Source organism: Neocloeon triangulifer, unplaced genomic scaffold (genome assembly GCF_031216515.1).
Source record: "Neocloeon triangulifer isolate White Clay Creek 2 clone unplaced genomic scaffold, ASM3121651v1 ptg000001l, whole genome shotgun sequence".
NCBI classification, from domain to species: Eukaryota; Metazoa; Arthropoda; class Insecta; order Ephemeroptera; family Baetidae; genus Neocloeon; species Neocloeon triangulifer.
The window spans coordinates 6,684,059-6,705,588 of record NW_026775544.1 but is presented as its reverse complement, the minus strand read 5'-3'; the positions used below and the strand labels follow the sequence as shown (position 1 = coordinate 6,705,588).

The following is a 21,530-nucleotide window of genomic DNA, read 5'->3' as shown; positions in this document are numbered from 1 at the left end:
CATAATTTTATTATACGTTCATAACATGGGCGTGTTTATATTTAATTTTATTATTTAATCAATATGCATGTATTATTTTGTAAGCCATTTATATTACTTCGCTTTTATTGGCAAAAACTTGAAAAATCGTTGCAAATTTTCACCTCAATTAGCTCTTCCAATTTGAAATTGCACGTAGGCCAGATTTTCCAACCCTTTTCACATCGGCGGCGAGCGGGCTGCAACTTTCAGATAGTATTCGGCCAATTGAAAGTGATGAAGTGCGAAGGAAAAAGCGGCGGTCAGCACGTCTGAGGGGTCATAAGTCACTGTCTCGATCTCTCGGCCTTGCTGGTGTGTTTGGGAATGCAGAACGGACGAATATTCGGCGGCAGCGCCGCAAATATCGTTTTATCCGGCGTTGGAAGCTCATCGCGAATTCGGTGGAGAGGTCAAAGGCTGTTTTGTCATTCTTATTTCGTTACACACACACTTTTGTATATACGTCAGACGCTTGGTACGAAATAGCGAGCGGCTGGCGTGTTTTGTGGATTACTCTCACGTTCTTATAAAAATTGCTCCTCTCAATCCACCCCGGCCAAGACTGCACACAACAAGGGTGTGTGGCGAAAACTTCCTGCTGTTCACGTTCGTCCTGTCGCGCTGCTCTCTGAAATAGGTTCGGTCAGCAAGTTTCGCCCGCCAGCAACGCGAAATGACGACAAGACCCATTTTTGAAGAGAAATGGAGCAGAAGCCGACCCTTGCCCTCTCGCCACCAATTTCTCCTTCCCGGCAAGCGTCCCCTTCACTTTTATGTAGATGTCGTTTCGGTGTCACACATAAAGATAAAAGACGGCTTTTATTGTTTAGCTCTGAACCGTGCCGTATCAATTAGGATTTGGCCCCCAACCAGATGTTTCTCTAGTTTCCCTTATACTTTTGGAAAAAATGAGAATTTTTGAAGATTAAGGACTCCTTATTGACGTAGTCAAAACAAGTCTTTACAGCAATAGAAGCCACTTTGAGCAATTATTGGAAATTTAACAAACCATTGATCGCATTGACTTGGTTTGACTGTGTCAATAAGGAGTCCTTAAAAGTGTTTCGTATTTGTAATAACACATTAAAAAAAGTTTTGCTGGTTCAATTAAATTTATAATAGAAAATTAAATTGAATTTTTATATTTATAAGAATTATACTTTTTTATAATTTTGTAAATTAAAAAATAATTACTTTTTTATAAAATTATTTAAATATAATATCATTGTTTTATCATAAAAATTAAATTTTTCTAAAAGATGAATTTAAACTGATAATATGTATTGAGCAGATAAAACATGTGTAGTAATTAAAAAAACCACATCAAAGTAAATGAACAGTTGCTGTAAAAATTTTGTTTGATACGACTATGATATGATGTTTATTTTTATCTCGTTCAAAAAATTGCTTTTTCATAATGCCAAATAGATTTTCTGAAATAAGCTATTCTGTTGAAAATTTTTTACAGCTAAATAAGTACGTTCCGAGCGCTTAGAGCATTATTAAATAATTGACTGAATTAATCAGATTTTTTTTTCACTTTAAGAAAAAAGAACTGTTGCAAAAATTGTCTCCACTTTTACACTCAAAGAGAAAGAGTATAATTGTGCAAAAATCAATTTCCAAGAAGTTGCAAGTGGCAATGTCTGACGTTGAAAAGTTGCCGAGTTTTCTTCCTTTATTCGCTTTTTCTTTCTCATCCACCACGACTTTTTGCACTACCTGACCAAAAAAATAAGCAATACACGTTTTCCTTGCGGCGGCCACACTTTACGAGGGCAATTCGACAACACTCTGAACTGACTGAAGCCTTTCAGTGAGGCCCTCGAGAGAGCGTCTGTCACATCTGCACCCTTTTTGATGCGTGCGAGCGCGTTGAGCCGAGCTCGGCCGGCTGCAATCCATCAGATGATTGGCTTCCAGCAAAATATATAAATCCTTTTTATGCGTGTGACGTCTGGGCTCTAAGCAAGATGAACATCTTTAGACGTTCGGACGGACACGGACTTGCGAGTCTGAGAGCGAATTAGGGGTGTAGGGCGGCCGCGATATTTGAATAATCTGTCGCGAAACAAGTAAGCTCAAGACGCGAGTTGACACTCATGCTATCACGCTATCGTCAGGAACGGACTGCCACTGCAAAACTTTCATAAAATAAAAAATTGAATAAATAGTAAAACTTTCGCTTTGAATGAAAAATTTAGAGATATACGAAATTTTCTTCAATTTTTTTTATTTTTAAAGTCACTTTTCTTTCAAGCATTTAAAGAATTTATTGAAATCGTGACGCATTCTGAATTTAATTTTCGTTATTCAGTGACAAGCTTAAGATAACAAAGTGTTTGTCATATGGCGTTGAGACTCAATTTAGCAAACATGAATTCTTCCGCCTCAAATATAATTGAAAACCTAAAAAAAAATCGCGATGATCGCGTGGTAATGTTAATAGTTTAGAGAATTTGGATCTAAAAAAAGATGGGGAAAAGAATCACTCATTCATGAAAATAATATGAAATTGATATTTTTGTTTTACAAAAGTTTAAATTTTGTCAGAATTTCCAGTATTTTGAAGAATTAGTTTTGGGTATAAGTTTTTTACCCCTTATTGAATCTTCCTCTATTGTTATTGTGCTAGAATTTAATTCCTAAAGTTTTTGTTCATACCGGCTGTGAAACTAAGTTCGCTTTTATATTGCAAAACCCTTGCTTTCCCATTTTGCAAAATAAATTCTCCCTTTCCGGCCATGCGCGCGCGGGTGCATTTTATTAAATTAAGAGAATGTGTTGTGTCCGACACGAGGCGCAGAGAAAAGGGATTAACGTTGCTTTTCTGATACGAAAAGAGACCGAAATGTATGCAAAGCAGTCGTACAAAAATTGTTCATATACAGTAGAAATTTTAAGCTGGCAGTCAGTGGTTTTCCGTGGCAGCATACGTTAAATACATATAAAGAAAATCCCTGCCAATTTCTTTGGGGCTAACACTCGGCAATTGCACGCCAGAAAAGCTGCTGCACACATAGCTGGTCTAGTTTCTGCGCGCTGGTCTTTTAAGTAGGCGCTCGTCGGGGTCTAATCCTTACTTTTGCGAGTTTTGAAACGACCCCCAGGCACGATACATGGTTTGTAGCACTTTTTGAGGTCCACACATACGCTTGGAAACAGAATACAGCTGACGTCAAAAGTGGTGCTCTGCTCTATATATAAATACACACAAACTTGGTTAACCCTTTTATTTTATTCCTCGCATTAAAAAGCGGCAGGAAAAATAAGGAAACTTCTGGTTCTTGGGGCGTGCGTGCCTGGCTGATGTTTGTATTTCCTCCAAAATTAAATCTTCCACATTCATCACCTAACGTCTCAATTAATTAAAACACTCAATTTTTCAACAAAGCCTCTCTCATTTTCCGCTTAGGTTCGGAGTATGTGAAAAAAATTTGATTTCATTTTGTAAAAATCTTCTATTTTTGATCAAGTGAATCAAAAAAATTACTATCATGAAACTTGCTATTCGTGAAGTCTAATTGTAAGATTTTTAATTCCTCCTAAAACTCTTTGCGTTTTTCAGGTACGAGTTTTTAATTGAAAGAGCTTGCGCAAAACAGAAACTAAATATTAGTTTAATCAACTACTTAATCAAGATCCAGATAAATCCTTGCAGCAATCCAATCCAAACCTGACCTGCAATGTATCTCAGTTTGTTGTATTCGTAATTTAAATAGTTTTTAATATTCATTGCAATTATTCCGTTATTTTTTGGAAAAGACGTGGGAATAAAGCAATTTTGTGTGAAGATTCATGCTAGCTTTTCAGCCCCTAAATTTTATACAATATATTCCGTAGTTATGTAGTTTTTTTCCGTTCGTCCACCGCGGGTAATAATTCACTCTGGAATTGCATCGTTTTATCCGGGGAAAGAGAGATGTGTTGTGTGTGCGCGCGAGAGATATTCGGGAGTTTTATATTTTATTAGTGTATTGCTGTAAAAATAGATATACGGCGGTACATATTATATGAGATCAAGTAGGAACACGTAAAACAAATATAAATTTTAGACATCAGCCCGCAGAAATATTATTTTACAACGTTTTACGCGGGATGCATGGCTGGCGACGATATTTCGCTAACTCGGCCTAGCCCGCGCCTCTCTCCCCAGTGTGTATGTATTTTATAAATGTGTATATATGCGATTGTGTTTGCAATCAAACTGAGCAGTCTAGTGCAGCAATAATCATAATTTTAAGTACATTTTTATATACGCCAGGTATAATAAAATCGCTTTCATTGTGATAATTCCCATCGCAGCGGCCGCGCGCCTGAGGAGGTCGTATAATATTATTTATGTTCGCTTTTGTTTCACGGAACAGAACATTAAAGTTTTGAATTTGAAATTTATTACGGAAGGCGCAGATAGCTAGCAACACAATTTGCGAATTCTCACACAAATGTGTGTCATTCTTGTACCTAGAGCTGAAAAGTAGGATTTTTTTCAAGCATGCGATATATTCCTTTACTTAAGTTCTGTTTTTCACAATTTACATAATTACTCTGATTTTTATTAAATTATAACTTGTTAGCATTCAGTTTAAATTGTTCATTTTAATTAATTTCCACGTTCAAGAAAAACTGCTTAATTCATAATCATACCAACACCCACATCTGAGCCACATCATTGTTAGTGGTTTATGCAAGCAAATATAAGTATGATTTAGATGGTATTTGAATTTTTATATAGTTCGTAAAAAATAATTTTATTAATTTATTTTCTATTCAGTGTAAAAAAGTTAGTATTACACTAATTACTGTACTCGTCACCAAAACAATTGTTGGATTACCAATATTATATTATGCTTATCCTTGTGTTTTTTCCAAAACTCGTATACATATATTTCTACTTGTGTGAGGTTGTTGCAGTTGCATATTTTATTTTTCACTTTTTTTATTACAAATATAATATTTCTCAGGGGATTGTGATCCACTTTAAAATGATATTATAGCATGAGCACAAAATCAACAACTCTGGGTAATTACGGCAGCTGAAGTGCCCAAACCACAATTGCCTGACGAGCAATTATAAATTTTTGGGGTTTTTGTCGGTGGTATTTGTGTGTCTGCTCAGCCAGCACCACTTTTTACATTGATAAAGGATATAATAAGTGTGTGTGAGCGCCCACCGGCCGGCGTGTAAACGTGAATATATATTTTATTTCCTCACCGCCGACGTCGTGTATACTTTATGTGGGGCGTGCAATTAAATAATGGCTTTTTACTTTGTAATGTATTATTGTCGCGTTCTAACTTTCACGGCGGTAATGAGGTTTAATTTAACCGTGCGCGATAAGAGCATAAAGTGACCTCAAATTTATGGCTCTAATAGTGGGTATATAATATACACCCGAAAATTCCCCTCTGCCGCTTATTGGCCACGTGTGTTTTTCATCCAGGTATTTGTCCAACTCTTTAAAAAATTTAAATGCCTTCAGTTACAGTAAATTCCATATATGAATGAATTAATATGAATAATTATTTATGTTGAATGGTGCTATGCAATAATTATATACTTTGAAGAACGAAACGATTTTTCTTCTATCATGTTAATTAAACTTAAAAAAAAAAATTGTTTATAATTACTCTAGTAGTAAAAATTAAGAATTGCTTAGATTTTCAAACATTGAATCTAAAATTCAAAATTAATTTATATCAAAAAATAAAAATTTGTTAACAGAATAAATTCCCAAATTGATCAAAGTTACAGATGACGTCCTTAAAGCTTATTATGTTGCCTTCCAATGCTTAATTGTTTTATTTTGTGGAAGTTTTAGAAAAAAAATATAATTTTAAATATAACTTTCACGATCTCTTCCGGATCGGATTCAGCCAAATTATTATAATTCCTGTACTAATTAACAAAACAAATTATTCTTCTTTTCATTTTTCCTGATGTTAAATTTTCTCTTTTGATCTTTATTTATTCCATTTTTATTTATAAATTTATATAGCGACCCAGAAATATTGTAAATAATGTTGCCGGCTGAAATCATTTCAGAAGTTGTCCAATTTTTTGTGTGGACGATAAGATAAGATAACGCCATATTACACGCTTTTTTGTATATTTTTGCTGATAACACATCAGCATTCTTGTTTTAGTTGCTTTTGTAATCTACAACCCAGTCAATGTTTTGTTTAGTGCCGTAAAAGATGTCCAATATTTGGAAGCCGAATCCAGAGCTGGTAGCCCTTGTGTTCGGGACTCATTTCATTGCTGTCAAAAGTAAGTGAACGACCGTTTTATATTTTTTGTTGTTTCTAATTTGGGGGGCTGCGTTTAAAAACCCATTACTTTTATTGTTCGTCGCCGGCGGTAGACCAATCTACAGCCTTTTACAACCGGGCCGTTTCATGCCACCGGCGCCATGTGACACAACAATCAGCAATACATCACAAATTAGACTTTTTTTCTTGATACTAAAAGTTGAGTTTTATTACTTATTGTTAGATCTCTTACGATTTGTGATAAATAAAAATAAAAAAAACTTAGCATTCATCTCTGGTCACATAATTCATGAAAATTTAAACTTTTGTGAATCAGAAGTTTTAAAATACTTTTGAAATGCATCGGAGAGTGAAGTAAAAATTTATGATTAAAGTCAGTTTTATTGTTAATAACTATGAAAAGCTGAATATAAATTTTTTATTTGGATTGACTAAATAATCATTTTGGAAATGAACTAAAATTACATCCGGAAAGAAATGATCTGCAAATTTATTGAAAACACATAGATAAGCTTAATTTTAGAAACACAAATTTTAATTTAACTTACTTCATCTATGTAGAACGTGTTCTATATTTTTTAATGAATTTTATGATTTTTTTAAAGTTTAGGGTGTAAGAAATATTTTCTTTTTAATATTAAAATATTTACGTTTCACACAATGTGGCATATTTAGAAAAAAATGAAATTTTTTCAATTTTTTCGTTTCAATGTTATAGTGAACAGTATAAAAAAGAAGAAGAAGAAAACCATAATATTTTATGTAACAATTTTTTTTAAACATTTCAGTGTTGGATAATATAAATTTTATTGCAGAGAGTTACAACTAGAATTACAAAAGCTAGAGATAGGCATTTGTTTCTAGATTTACATATTATCAAACGACTTTCTCGCAGCATGTCGTAAAATTAATTCGTTCGACAACACAACGCACACAATTATATAAAACGACATTACAAGATATGAGTTATAATCGCGCGCGAATTCCACTGTCGGGTGCGAATCGGCGGCGTGTAGAATGAGAGAGATTCGCGCGGCGAGATATATGGTTTTACAGCAAAAGTGCTGTCACTCGCAATTAACTATTCCCGCCAGTAAAAGTCAGAGCTTGTTGTCCGACGTAATAATTCTGCTTGATTAACTGGCGCGCTCGCAATGTGCACGCGGATAAGGGTTGAAATTTAACAAATTTTATTAAACACGCCGTCTGGCTGCTTTTATTTTACGACTCTTACTCACATTCGTATTATAAAAATTAATAATTTCATCTCTCTCGTAAAAGCTGCGAGCATAATACGAACGTAATCGCCAGGCTCGGCTGTAATAATTTCAATTTATTCCTTCTGCCTTATTTTCGCTCCTCTTTGTCTCGCGCTTATCACTGCGCGTTACTCTTTTCCCGCTGGGGATTTATCAACACCGTATGCAATAATTGAAACGAAGCACGTTTGTTATTGCATGCTCATTCCTTCCTTATAAGCATAATTCCAGCCGCCAACAATAATGGAGGAAAAAATGCATGTCATATAAAATACGCCGCCCCTCGTATGGAAATGGTATGTAATTATGGTAAGGCCACGCGGCGGCAGTGGCTTTGATTTATATACCTGATAAATCGCCACTGGTACCTTAAACCAGCCGGTAAGTGAAGTTGGAAAAATACTTTATTAAAGCCTCTCAGCCACTGTCACTCTCTCACCAGGCATGTTTTGCAAGAAGAAAATCCAATTTGGAAAAAAATCAAATATTCGGCAAGAAAATTGTAAACATCAGTTAATCATATGATTCTCCAGACAATTTTTAAAATTACATTGTTCTTAATCCCGTTTTCATAGGGCAAACGCGAGCTTTTTTTTCTACCAGAGCATCTATAAGAATTAGCCCTTATAACCAGAATGAGATATTATTTGCAGTGTTTTCAGAGAGAAAATTGTAAAAATAGTGGGAAAAAGTATGTACACTAAAATACAGTATAACAAACACATCTACGCAGGCTCATAGATATTTATTATGTATCCTAATTACTATGATGTCTAATTAAAATGTCTATATTAATATTAAAAGAGCGCATTCAGTGTTCTATATAAATGGTGATGGCCCACTTCAAACACATTCCTTGCGAGAAGATTCGAAACTAAAAATGTATGTAACCGGCTTGGCACTTTTTTTCATTTTATAAAAATGTTTACTTCACTACAGCGGACTGTAAATTATCGCGTGCGATTTCATTTCGGGATAGTGTCAGCAAAATGTCACATTTGGGAAAATGTCTTTTTTTATTTTTATCAATTCAAAATGATCTGAATTAAAAATAGAGCGTCGAGAACAAGTTTTTGTTTTTGCTGCCAAAGTGCAGCGCAAGCAAGCGGTACCTGGAGACGAATTAGGCCAATTAAATTATCTCACGAGCCAGTTGATTACAAATAATAACGTTACACGCGATTTACTGCAAGTAATGGCGTCGTAAAAGTGCAGTTCCGCGCTGCACTCGGCGGGCCTGGCACAAGAAGAGCTAGTCTTTCCGTCCTCTCTTTTGCCTCCACTTGAGCTTTGTACATAAGCACCGACACAGCAATTGTAGCTCTTCATGTTTTTATACATGTTTTTTTTTTTACAAACATGGGCTGCAGATCAATGAAAGGGAGTTGCTGATTGAAACGGGGATGTAAATGTTGTTTGTCCAAGTAGTTTTTACTTTTCTTTGTTAAGTTATGGCTGACAATGGGAGAAAATGAAAACTTAAATATAAATTTTAATCTATTATATTCAGAAAATTGACAGAAAAATTCTGAGAATTTTTTTAATTAATGTAGAAAAAAGTGAAGTAGAACAATTATTCTGAAATTGTGTGTTAATTGAATTGTGTATTATTAGAAAAATTTTGAGTCTAGTTACTATTTTAAAAAGTAAATAACTGATTTTTTGTTATGATTTATGATTGATACTCAAGATTAGATAAATACAATCGTAAATAAATTTCATTTTGAAATAAAAACCATGATTTTATGATTCCTTAAAAGTTGAGTTTCTACTTTCTAGCTCTTGGGAAGAAAAATCTAGAAAGACTAGAAATAAACTAGCATTTCACTTTGTATTTTTTCATTCATTTACTCTTCTCTCCACTTATTGATTGCAGAAAACACGAAACAATTTGCAATGCCTTCTTGTAGAAACAATGCAAGACGTAAAAAGGATTTCCTCCGTTTATTTCAGCCCATTTTCTTTTATGAAAATTGAAATTGCTAGTGCATGTCTGCATTCGGGATGTTCTCTTTTCAATTGCATTTCACTCAAGAAATGATATGGCGGATTAAAATTATGATAAAATACCCAGTGCTCTTTCTCTCTCGTGTACGTCCTTTCAATAAGTGCATTTCAGCACAAAAACCTTCGGAAAAGAGAGAGATTGGCTGCATGTAGTAACAAAAACGGCCATAAGCTCCATAACGGGGTCCAATCTTCTCTCTGGCTGCAAAAAAGTGGGTCATCTTTCATTCACTGCTTCTCGAAAAGTTTTTGTGTCGGAATCAGTACGGCGATCAATTCATCTTCCGAGCTTTCGCGACTGCATTCTTTCTCTCACCCATAAAGTGCAGAAAAATCTGCATTTTATTTTATTCCGTTGGCTGGAAGTCATGAAAAAATCATTGCAGTGATTTACGACCCACCGAAATCGGGCACTACATTTACATTGGAGCACGCGAATGAAAATAAAGAAAGAAAGGAACACACCTCATCTGCACACACCGTATTAAGAATTTTACTGCCGGTCACCGATGGATATTGAAGCGAAAAGTGCTTCAAGTCGAGCCGTGGGGCCACTTTTTTATGATCCCACCTGACAGATAATGGAACGACGGAGGTGCCGACAAACCGACAATAAAACCCGCCTTATTAAAATTGATTTCAAACACCTGATATCTCGGTTAGTGCATTTTAGTCGTTTTTTTTTATCAAATTTTGGTCGAATTAAATTTTACTAAAATTTTTAAAGACAAACCATAATATGCGCTTAATAATATTTTATTTAAACAGGACCTTATTGGGCAAAATCAGCCGATTTTATCACCAAAATAATGCCCTTAAAGGTGATGCTAAATAACAATTTTCTTAAGCACTCTGAATTGCTCCTTACCGACGATTATGGAGAAAAATTATATTACAAAAATCTAAAGCAGACTTTCATGGAAGTATATTTTTATGGTCCATAAAACATAATTTTTGCCGGTAAAATGTAAAAATATTATTCATCCAGTCTATGTTTTAGTTTATCTAGTAGGAAATCAAATAAATAAATTCATTTTCATCTGCTTGAAATGGGTGCCAGTGGGCATAGAATCATAACTGATATGTGCAGAAATTGCATTTTTTAACGTAGAGAAAATTTGATAGCCTACAATACACTAGCCTACTGACGTCCACAAGAAAAGACAGACGTTTTTATTTTTGCGCCCCAAACACGTCGTCTCATTCTTATGCAATATTGAAATAATTTAGCAGGGCCGAGTTTATTACAAGGCGAACACCTGATACTTGTATAAAATACGAGTGGAGCATTATTTTTTCACGGCGTTTTTTGGAAAAGAAAGGACATGTTTGAGAGAGGATGTGTCACCAGAGTCCAATAACGGAGGCGCCCTCTTGCGTATGTATGAGAGGAGCTCTGTTAAAAAATGCATGCGACTTCTTCTTGTGCTTGAGATTTTGTTGTAGCGAATATAGACAGGACGTTACCATTTCCCGCGGATAATAATCATAACGGCTACAGCAGCTAAATTTTTATTCGCGTGTAAAAATCCTCCTCCTCTCGTGCAGCGATCGTGAAATTTAACGCGCTTTTTAAATATACACAAGCAACGGCGCCTAATAACAATGAATATGGAATTAAATGTGCCACTTTCATCGATGCTCTCGCAGCCCCTTCAGGGAGCGTTTCCAAGCACCTCTTCTCACCATCGCCGTCGCCGCCGCCGCGAGTTTAATGTAATATTTAAATGTTATTGTAGCTCTCCACAACTGATGCATGCAGCCCTCAGGTGTAAATTGGTCCTGTGATTGCAGCCAATATCGCCCAATTGACCCCATTTGACTCAGAAACGACTTCAAGGCATGCATTTCCCATCACTGACTAATGCCTGTGGAAACCAACAGACGTCAAATGAATTTTATTTTGCAGCAAAACGATTTCAATACTTCGCAATTGGGTGCAATAAGTAGATCCAATTCTTCCCATTAATTCTAAAAATAAAATTTTCAATTACAATGCAACTGAGAATTATAAACAAAATGAAATTGATAAAAATTTGAACTCTTGTTAGATTTAGCGCTTAATTTTGCCGCGTACTAATGTTTAGTCTACAAATCGAATGGTTTGGTAAACTAACAAATGTGCGTACGCATTTGGCGGCGACGCGCGGACTCCGTCTCGTTCTCGCAAGGGGTGTCTGCGTTGGGCAGCGCGTGGCGAGAGGGAAGAAGAAGAAGAAGAAGCGAAACACACAAACGCCATTAACCCCTTCCAGCGGCGCCGTATATCATCGTGTTTATGGGCAGCAAGAAGAGAGGATATGTAACTATTCTTCTGTTACGCGGTCAAATCGTCATCGCCGCGCCGTTAGTCGTCGCAGAAATTGTTGGTTCACTTTGTTAAACCATCCAGCATGCAAAAAGCAACCTCACGACACCCCCTCCGCCCCCTTTTCTCGTATATTAAATAAATTTTCTGCTGCTCGAGAGACACGCAAAATGCTCTCCCCGCACCAAATAACGTGCGGGCAAATAATTTATTCCGTTTACATGAATATTGTTTTAATTACGCCGAGCCATGAACTTCCCGTATGGTATATAAACATAAACAACTGAGGAAACCACAAAAGTAGTGCGCGACGGTCTCCGGACAAACGTATTTGTACACTTCTTACTCCAGTTCCGGACGTAATTTGAAAAAGATTTTTAATTCCGTGTAGGGAGAGAGGGAAATAAAATTTGATAAGGTTTATTATTTGTTTCTACACGCTTGTTTTGTCTGAGATTTATGGTTAAAATTAATTAGTAAAAAACGTGTAATTAAAAACCTTTTAAGGATGTGGGCTATAATTTATTATTATAAAACTTTACCAGGCAAATAATTAAGGTCTGACAAGAAAAGCTAAAAAAATTACAGTACAATCAAGTTTGATATTAATTCCTTGACCATATTTCCTTAAGAGAAACAAAACTAATCAAGGAAATTGTAATTTTTTAAAGCATAATATGTAAGTCAAAAAATATTGCTAGAATATTTCTGTGTAACGCAATTTAAAAAATTTACTTATAAAATAGAATATTTGTAAATTGATAATTCCAATTAATTTCGAGCAACAAGAGAAGAAAAAAATCACTATTTTTGAAGGAAGTGAAATTGTCTTATACAATGGATCATATTTTTAAACGAAATATAAATTAAAGTAATTTACTTTTATAGCTTAAAAAAAAAGATGAAAAACAAAGAATATTATGAAAGTATTTGATATTTAATATTGTTATTGATTACGTGAATAACTGAAATTGATTTTTATTATAATAATAATTAGCTATTAAAAATAATTTCGAGTAGCTTGCATTTTTAATGACAATAGTTATAAGATTGTTTATCTTCTGCTGGCAATGGGATTGGAAATCAGGTCGCAGATCACTGGCGTGTCTCTCTAGTTTTATTCTCATTCATTAAAAAAGCGGGGCCGTTCTTGCAAGGTGAGCGGCGGTGGTGGTTTTCCCAGAGCGCTCACCCCCTGTATGTATACATATATACTGTGAGGGCATTACAATCAAAACACGGGGTGCACGACGAACGTGTACGAAAGAGTTCACATAAAAGGGCGCGAGCTCAAAGACAGGAACGATGTCACGATTCTGGGTCAATTGCTGTGTTCCGTATATATCGTGGTGCGGCGCTCGACTCCCTCCCGTATCAGCCGGCAGACCAGCAGATAATGGCTCAAAATTAATTTCAATGCACTTCACAAAATGTTTTTCTTTCTGCTTTTATCTGCGCGCCCCCGTGCACTTGCCAGCAGAGGAGCGCACAAAGCCACTCTTGAAAAATCACCCGCGCTCAAGAAAAATGTAAACATTGGCACAGAGAGAGATCAAAGCTGAATTACTTTACTGACTGACTGCTTGGCTGCTTTCCGGCAACTTTTATCGGCTCAAACAAAACATAATGATATCATTTTCCTCCTTCTCCAAAATAATATTTATATGTGATATGACGAGGCAGTTTTTTGTTCGATTGATTACAAACTGGCCGATTTCGTGCCCATTAGAAACAATCCAAAAACAATATAAACTCTCTTTTCCAGCAGTCAATTTTAATGTAATGAACATTTCGAATATTTAAGCTAGAGGGAACGTCAACACACTACCGTAACCGACTTTATTCAAAAATCAAAATTGTTATTTAGTACAAAATAAAATAGCATGAGGCTCCTCCATTGAAACAAATTAAATTTATAAAGGCTCTAAAAAACTTAATTTTGTCATAATCATATTAAATTCTTACAACAGAATAATTTATTTTATTTTTCTTATGCAATAATTATCAATTTTAACTGTTATCAATTGTTGAACAGACAAGAATATGCCCTAAGGAGTCCTTCAAAGAACTAATTTTACTATTCAATTTATAGGGAATTAAAAGAAAAATCAAAGATAATTTTTTTACATCTCGCTTCTCCTTAAAAATTCACTAAACATTACTAACGTTCCCTTGCGAGAAACCAAACAAATTTCTCTGGCATGACAATTCGCTGTCTTTTGTTTAACTTTATTTGTGCTTTTTCCAAAGGTCAATCGGTATCTTTGGAAGGGACACCAATTTGGGCGCTATCTGCGGCCTATCTCATTTTAATGCGCGCGGCCTAGCTGGGCGGACACAATAATTTTCTGTCCATTCACCTAATTTATGTGAGTGAGCCACGTAGCGAGAATACCAAACACAAAACACACAGCGACATGTCTCTTTCTCCAAAAATATATTTAAAAATTATTCCGCCGGCGGACGATAAATTTTTTTGAGACAAAAAGGGTCTGCTGGCGGCAAATCCGTGCAATATACTCGTCGGCCGCCTACACATTATTATAATGCAAGGGATTCTCTTTGTTTGGGTACCTAGCTGTACTTTCATTTCAATCGCTCCTCGGGGAGCTATCCGCGAAATAAGTTTTCCGCCGCCACTAACCTTGCAACGCCATGTGAGCCCTACTTTTTCCGGCCTCCATCTTCTTCGCCTGTGTTTTTATGAATTTTTTCCACCTGCCAAGATGCACCACCGCGTGAAATACGAGCGCCGAAAAAAAATATGCGGCGTCACGTCAGACACGAGAAAAATTCAATAGGTCGCCGGGGAGTCGGCTGGCATCTGCGCAATTAGCAAACTTTGCCCATCAGCGAAATATGTCACAGATTCCTCTGCTGACAGCCCGGAAATTTATCCCCCGCATTATAATATAACGGGGCGAGAATTCTTCTCTGCTAATTAAAAATTGAACTCTCTGAGAAATTTTTCTTCTGTTTCTTCGCCTATTGATTAAAAAGCAGAGGAAAAAGTCTCGTGAAAAGTTTCCGGCCGGCGATCTTATTTTTTCCTCCTTCTCGCGCGCCGCCATAAATTTGCCGGTTTAGCATACTAAATTAACCCGTTCCATTTTGCTCACTGACGATAAAGGAGATTGATATTTTATGGCTGTGGAGTGAGGGGAAGACGTTGCAAGCTTACAATTTCCACTTAATGCTCCAATTTTGATTACATTTTTGTCCTGTGAGACGAGCACAAATACGAGATACGTCAGACGCAATTTTTTGTTGCTTTTTATTATAATATTATACATGGATTTAATTAATATTTTTATAATCAGAATAATGTTGTTAATTTTTTCAAGAGTGATGTTCTAAAATTAATTTGAAAGAACACACAGCAAATCAATATGCCCAAGTTAATTTGTGACAAAAATATAATTGTTGAAATTGGTATGGATTGTTTTTAGAATATTGTCTTATTCACGTGATTCAAGCAAAACTTTTTATTTGAGTAGATATACAGTGCTTCAATTAAATTTTGGTTGTTTGAATCCATTATTATTTTTTTTTTTTCAAAAAATCTATCAAACTAAAAGCTGCAAAAATATACTTGCATTATCTTGATCTACGAATATACATATTATTGATATTTTGAAATGCAAATGAGAAATTTAAACGCTACAATTATTCTTACAATTAGTCTGAAAATATATATAAAAAAAAACTATTATTGCACCATGAAACAATTTTTCTTTTCAAATGTTTTTGATGATGTTATAAATTTAATATTTTTAATTTATTATATATTAATAATAAACACATTAGATTGTTCTTTGATAATTGTGTTTTACTTCAAATTTAATTTGAAGCATATTATAAGACATATTAACTGTCTAATATTCACAGGCAATATTATCATGGATTATTCATTATTAACAATTGACGTTTTATCAAAGTTCCTTATGATATTTTCTATTAATGAATTTTATGATTAATTAATTTTTATAACTTATAACGTGAATAACTATTCTATAATCATAAAAAAATTCTTATGATTTGACATGATTTTTTGGTATACCATTAATTATAAGTTGAAATAACTTTACTTAACAAAAATCATGAATGAATCAGTCCAATTTCTTAACTGGAAACCGCCCCGCAATTTAGCAGGCGTATAATGTCCGTGGGGGGCACAAAAAGGTCAGCCTCGAAAGGACATGATGTAATAACAAGGCCATCAAGCAAGTAAAGATACACTGTGATTAATCTTCTTCCCCTCGTCCGTCGGTCGGTCGGTCGCCCCTTGTGCTCACACTGTGTGGAAATAATTTGATGCAGAGACGCTCCTCCACGCTTAGAACGGGGCTAAACACATGCATAAATACAAAACGTACATAATAAACGCACGGCGGTGGGCCCGACACAGCAAGAAACATGGTCTGCGCCGCCGTTTTTTGGCCCTCTCGTGCGAAGTTTAACTTCAATTAATTATGCATAATAGTTGTATGGTTCTCGGCCCGCCGCCGCCGCCGCGTGAAATATTTAAGGTGCGGCCAGAAATTTATTTAGCTCCCGGAAAGAGAGAGATTGCGAATTAGATTGGTGTGACGCGGCCCTTGAGACCATGCCAGCTAATAAGCGAAGTGATGTGGAATGAGCAGAATTATGACTCGCGTGGAATTTTAATTGCCACTCGTCGTGTTCCATTCTTGAAATTTCTTAAAGAACTAAAAGCACTGTGGGATATTTACCGTAAAATGCAGATTGAGAAAGACTGATTGTAAAAATAATTTAAAACTTCTTTGTTCGAAATTAATTTTTTATTACCTTTTAGTAAATATCATTAAATTTCAAAACAATAAACTTGACTAACTATATAAAAATTAATTATATAAAAAGTAAACCAACGAGGCCTGGAAATTTGGCTTTCAAAAATTAAGGAATGATTTTTTTTTTAATATTCGATCTTTATAAGAAACTGCCATTCCTAATCTTTTCCCCTGTTGTGTCTGGTAGTACAGATTTTACTTGACACGCATTTGCTTATTGAAAATTTACAATCAAAAATGGAATACCAATTTTAAATCAGTTTATTCAATAATGACTAAATTGAATTTTTAAAGTAAAAGTCAAAATTTTTATTGCAAATTAAGTTTATTGATGTACGGAAAACAAGAAAATCGTCAAAATATTTAAAATTACACTATGAAAACAAACGTTTATCAAAATTATTGCTAGTGGTTGTGCCCTTTTGTCCAACTATTCCTTTTTTAATAGATCTATTGTTTTCAAAGATTGATTTTGTAGCAATCCGAAATCCACAAAATTAAATATAAATGTAAATTTAAAAAAAAAAATATAATGAATAATAATATTGAAAAGTTAACTTAAAATTCCACTCTACTTAAAATTTTTTAAATAAATATTTATGCTATTTTTTCAGGTGTTGGTTCCAACCAGCTGCAGCAGCAACAGCAACAGCAAAGAGGTGAGAGTTCAAAAGACACCAACAACAATGGCGGTCTACGTATCATCCGGGCCGCTGAAGACATTTCCACCGCTCCTGTGACACCCGCGCCGGACAACGCAGACTCGAAGCCGAGTCGGACTTCTGACGAAGGTAGGGGGCAAATTTGACTCGATCATTTTTCAGACCGAATTATCGCTCTCTGGCGTGTTTGGTCTGTAATAAATAAAATTCATTCTCGCCAAGATTGAATTAATTTTAAGTGACAAATCATTTCGAGGGTAGAGAGGAGAGAAATATAGCCGACGCGTCAAAAATTAGGCCAAGAGAGTGGAAACAAAAAGGCGTTGGTTAAACAGAAAGAGTGGCGCGGCGAGCTCAGTTTGGAGGGTTAGACTTCAACGCCAGCAATTGTGTTGCTTATCTCCTTAAAATATTATTTCCCCAATGCGTCAGAATAAAAATTGTCAAGGCTTTCTTGCGTTCTTATTTTCTTTTCTCTCCGTCTCTCTTTCTCGGTGAATAATAAAAAGCGTGTATCTGCCCGAGAATAAAATGAGAATAAACAAGATAATTTTATCATATTCCGCGCCGAAATTATATCTCATTTCAGCGTTGGCCGGCGCGCTATCGAAATTGACCAAGAGAATAAAAAAGCAGCGAGTCCGACTTCAATTCGTTTTAATGTTTCTTTTTTTCAAGATAAAAATCGCAGTCCTTCGTAATATATTTTTCCTCTCCTTTAAAATTTGACTGACTTGTTTTATGGCTCGGGGTTTACATCACATTTCTACGTCATCTTATTTGCATTAAAAGGGACAATCAAAAAATTTTGTGAAAGATGTGGCGCCACCCGTTTGAATGCATTAAATTTTTTCTCCTTCGATATGTGTATGTGGCAGATCCGCAAAATGAGCAGAAATTCGGGGAGTGGAAACGACTTTTGGAAAGCCGCAGATATTTACTCTTGGTGAACATTAAATTCGTCGCTAAACAAACTGGGGTGCGGTCAATAATGCGCGCGGACCGAAATTTTGGCCCACGCAGCAAGAAGAAATTTTATCCGGAATTGCTGATAATATTAAACAGCACTTAGATCTATCCGAATGTCCTCTCTAAAAATTCCTTTTCTCTCCATTCTCGCCAACTTTATCTATGGTTCACGGACATCCTATCAAGTCTGTGCTGCTTCAACACATTTTTAACGTTCCTCGCCCCACACACACACTCACTTTGTAAATTATAGACATGCAAACTCTCGTTTTTCCCTCCCATTTTAGATGCATAAATTTTATTCGCAGACGCTGGTGCTCGTCGAATCTTTATTACCACTGGTGTGGTGATGGTAATGTTGTTTGGCCTACATTTTGCTGTTGATTTAATTTATTGTGGATTTTAATCCGCCGACCAAAGCTCCGAGGCAAGATTACCAGGCGAATAATAAATCTAGAGCGAGCAAACAACCGCCACTTGAAAAGTGCATTCACGTCACAGACGCCGATGAAAAAGTTGTGCGCTGGAAAAAAAAAATTCCTTTATCCAATTTATGTGTGGAGAAAGAAAAAACCGGTGGTTTCCGTTTAAATCGTTACCAACTTGCAGACTTGGTGCAAATAAATACATGAATGCTTTTTCTTTTTTAAAATGAAAAAAAAAACAAGAGCAGTAAATTTAAATTTCCAACGTCATAAAATATTGGTGAAAGAAATTGTCAAAAATTATGGTTGAATAGATTTAAAAAATTATTTAAAGGGAAAAATAAGCTAACATAAATATTTTGATAATTGATAAGATTTTCTTCAACCTGATGATTTTTTTTTTATTTAATAATTTTTCGGTTTGTAATTAAGCAAAAAGAAAGAAGAGCTCATAAGAGCTTTCACAAACATGATTTATTTATTTATTTTAATAATTTTAATCCAGATTTTTTTAATAGATCAGATTTGAATTAAATATTGTAGAACTTTATACTGGCAGTTTGTTTCACAAGATCAAGATTCAATCAATTGATGCTGTTCTGGCAAACAGATGCGTCAAGCAGGTTGCATAATCAAAGAAACGTCAGATAGTAAAGTGTGATACGTCATGCGTCATCTTGGATTTATTCTCCAGCTCAATCATCAAAAGCCCACGCACCGGCCGACGAGAAAAGAAGCAATTTTGCGATGATAAAAGCTGGCGTTGCTTTTTTTGCTCCGGTATAATGATGCAAGCATAACAAAGTTGGAGCGCGCCCCCGGGATGCAGGTCGCGTGGAATTAAATAAAGAACAGAAATAAACGGCGTCTGCTAACAACGAAGAGAGCTTTTGTGCAAGAGCATTATGATTATTTCCCTGAGCAGCTTTCCTTGAAATGCATTTTTCTCTACTTATTCTTGAAAAAAAAAATGGAAATGCTCTTACTTTGCTTTTTGTACTTAAGGACGGAAATAAGTAGCAGCGTCAAGTTTTCACCTGGATAAAAAAAATATTGCGAAAACATTTAGACAAAACGAGGCAAAAACAAGGGTGTAGAAGTTTTCACCCCTCTTCAAAATTGCCCAGGAACTTTTTTTTATAGAAAGTTCTAAAAGAAAAAAATTGTTCTTTTCAACCAAAACAACCGCAATTATGTATAATAAAAGTAAATTCGGATTTTTGACGATTTTAAAAGCGTGAAAATAAAATTTTACTTGCAGCAAAGCAGCCATTAAATTGATCTAACTCTAACTTCACAGTCAGAAAAAAATATTTACTCCGGAATACGTTTTTGCAAATTTACAATGAAGAAACAAAGCATTTTGAAATAGAGTTTTTAGTTTCGTAATAAATTTTGTTTTAAATTTTTAAATCACCCAATGCGCTTAAAGTTGTACTTTTTTAAATTAAAACATACTTTCACTGAAAGTTCTTTCGTGTTTGCCGGCAATTATAGGCAAAAGACAAAGGCAGACGTGGAGGGGTGGAGCTCAAGATACTCATAAACATTATGCACAGTGGAATAAATTTTACGACATTTCCCTCGTCTGAGTCGCGCGGCTAAATTAGTTGGCCGGAGATAACGAAGCAGCTAGGCGAAAGTGTGTCTTGGTCTGGCTGCGGTGCCGGTGCTGCTAAAAATGGGATAACACACGCGGGGCTCGCGCCAGCCAAGTAGAGAGAGAGAGAGAGGGTGAGAGTGAGTCCCGGAGAAAGTGTAGCCGGCTATCTACTACAATTAGGCTTGTTTGTGCCGGTGAGGTGCGATCATGTTGATGACAGCAGCCTCTAGTACTGCCGGCTACGTATGTACTTACATTACCGCTACACGTGCAGTACTGCGGCAAACGCAAAACAACACCAGGCCCATGTTGCAAATTTTTCTTGCAAATTCTTAATTTTTTCCAGTCAGCCGATTATTTATAAATATTTTAAGCTGAGACGGGAAAAAGATGACAGACAGCCTATTCAACCTTTCTTTTGTTTAATAACCAAAATGTGTTGATGAAACGCAGTAATTACTCCATTTTAAGAGAATTTTAATCAGCAAAAGCTACCCATTTGGTATATATAAATTCACAAATATTTCACCATTTTAATATTATACGAATAAAGAAATAACAACTTGGAATATGAAATTTCAATTAAAAACACATGTCCTGAGAAAAATAGATAAACTTGGAAAATATTTATAATAATTTATAATTTTTAAGCATTTTAATAAAAAAAAACGTATACATTTAAAACAATAATATTCGTGTCCACTAATTCTTCAGTATTGTAAAAACTTCAGATTACCAAAATAATTGAAAAATGGAAATAAAAATGATTGCAAAGACAAAAGAATTCGTTTCCCTTCCTCATTTTAAATAATTTAATTAATTTTTCCGCCAAAATTTGTATTTCTTTTATTAATTAAAATTTCGAAAGATACAAATTTTACCTTTAAATAAGCATTCTCATTTCAATGTTGGTGAAAATCCCCACGGGATGAACCTCCCGCACATTTTCCTCACAAAGGCAAAGAAATAAATTTTAATACACATGTTGTGTTGGTCGGTCGGTTTATATATTTAAGGGATTTTATGTCGGCGGCCTATGAGAGTATGCTGGTGTGGAATTGCTTGAAAAGGTGATGAAATGCTGTTGTATATATTCGGAGCGTTGTGTAAACAGGGCGCAGGGTGGAGTGACCAATGGCGAGAAGGCAGTTTAGGCCTTGCCATCCCACGAGGCTTTCATTCTACTGCGCTG

General features: G+C 35.3%; 1 protein-coding gene across 15 annotated transcripts in view; it reads left to right on the top strand.

Moving 5' to 3' along the window:
- The window catches only part of LOC132205125 (calmodulin-binding transcription activator 1), a 242,176-nt gene that overhangs the window by 49,887 nt on the left and 170,759 nt on the right, over window positions 1–21,530 (top strand). For 13 of the 15 annotated variants that reach the window (XR_009442678.1, XR_009442675.1, XM_059634048.1 and 10 more), the window contains 2 exons: window positions 6,209–6,292; window positions 17,294–17,471. Coding sequence is in view for 13 of the 15 variants with exons in the window: in XM_059634048.1 (XP_059490031.1) it covers window positions 6,220–6,292; window positions 17,294–17,471 (251 nt within the window). In the remaining 2 variants the exon portion in view is untranslated. The remainder of the gene's footprint in view (window positions 1–6,208; window positions 6,293–17,293; window positions 17,472–21,530) is intronic. The other 2 variants (XM_059634017.1, XM_059634025.1) reach the window with 2 other exon arrangements.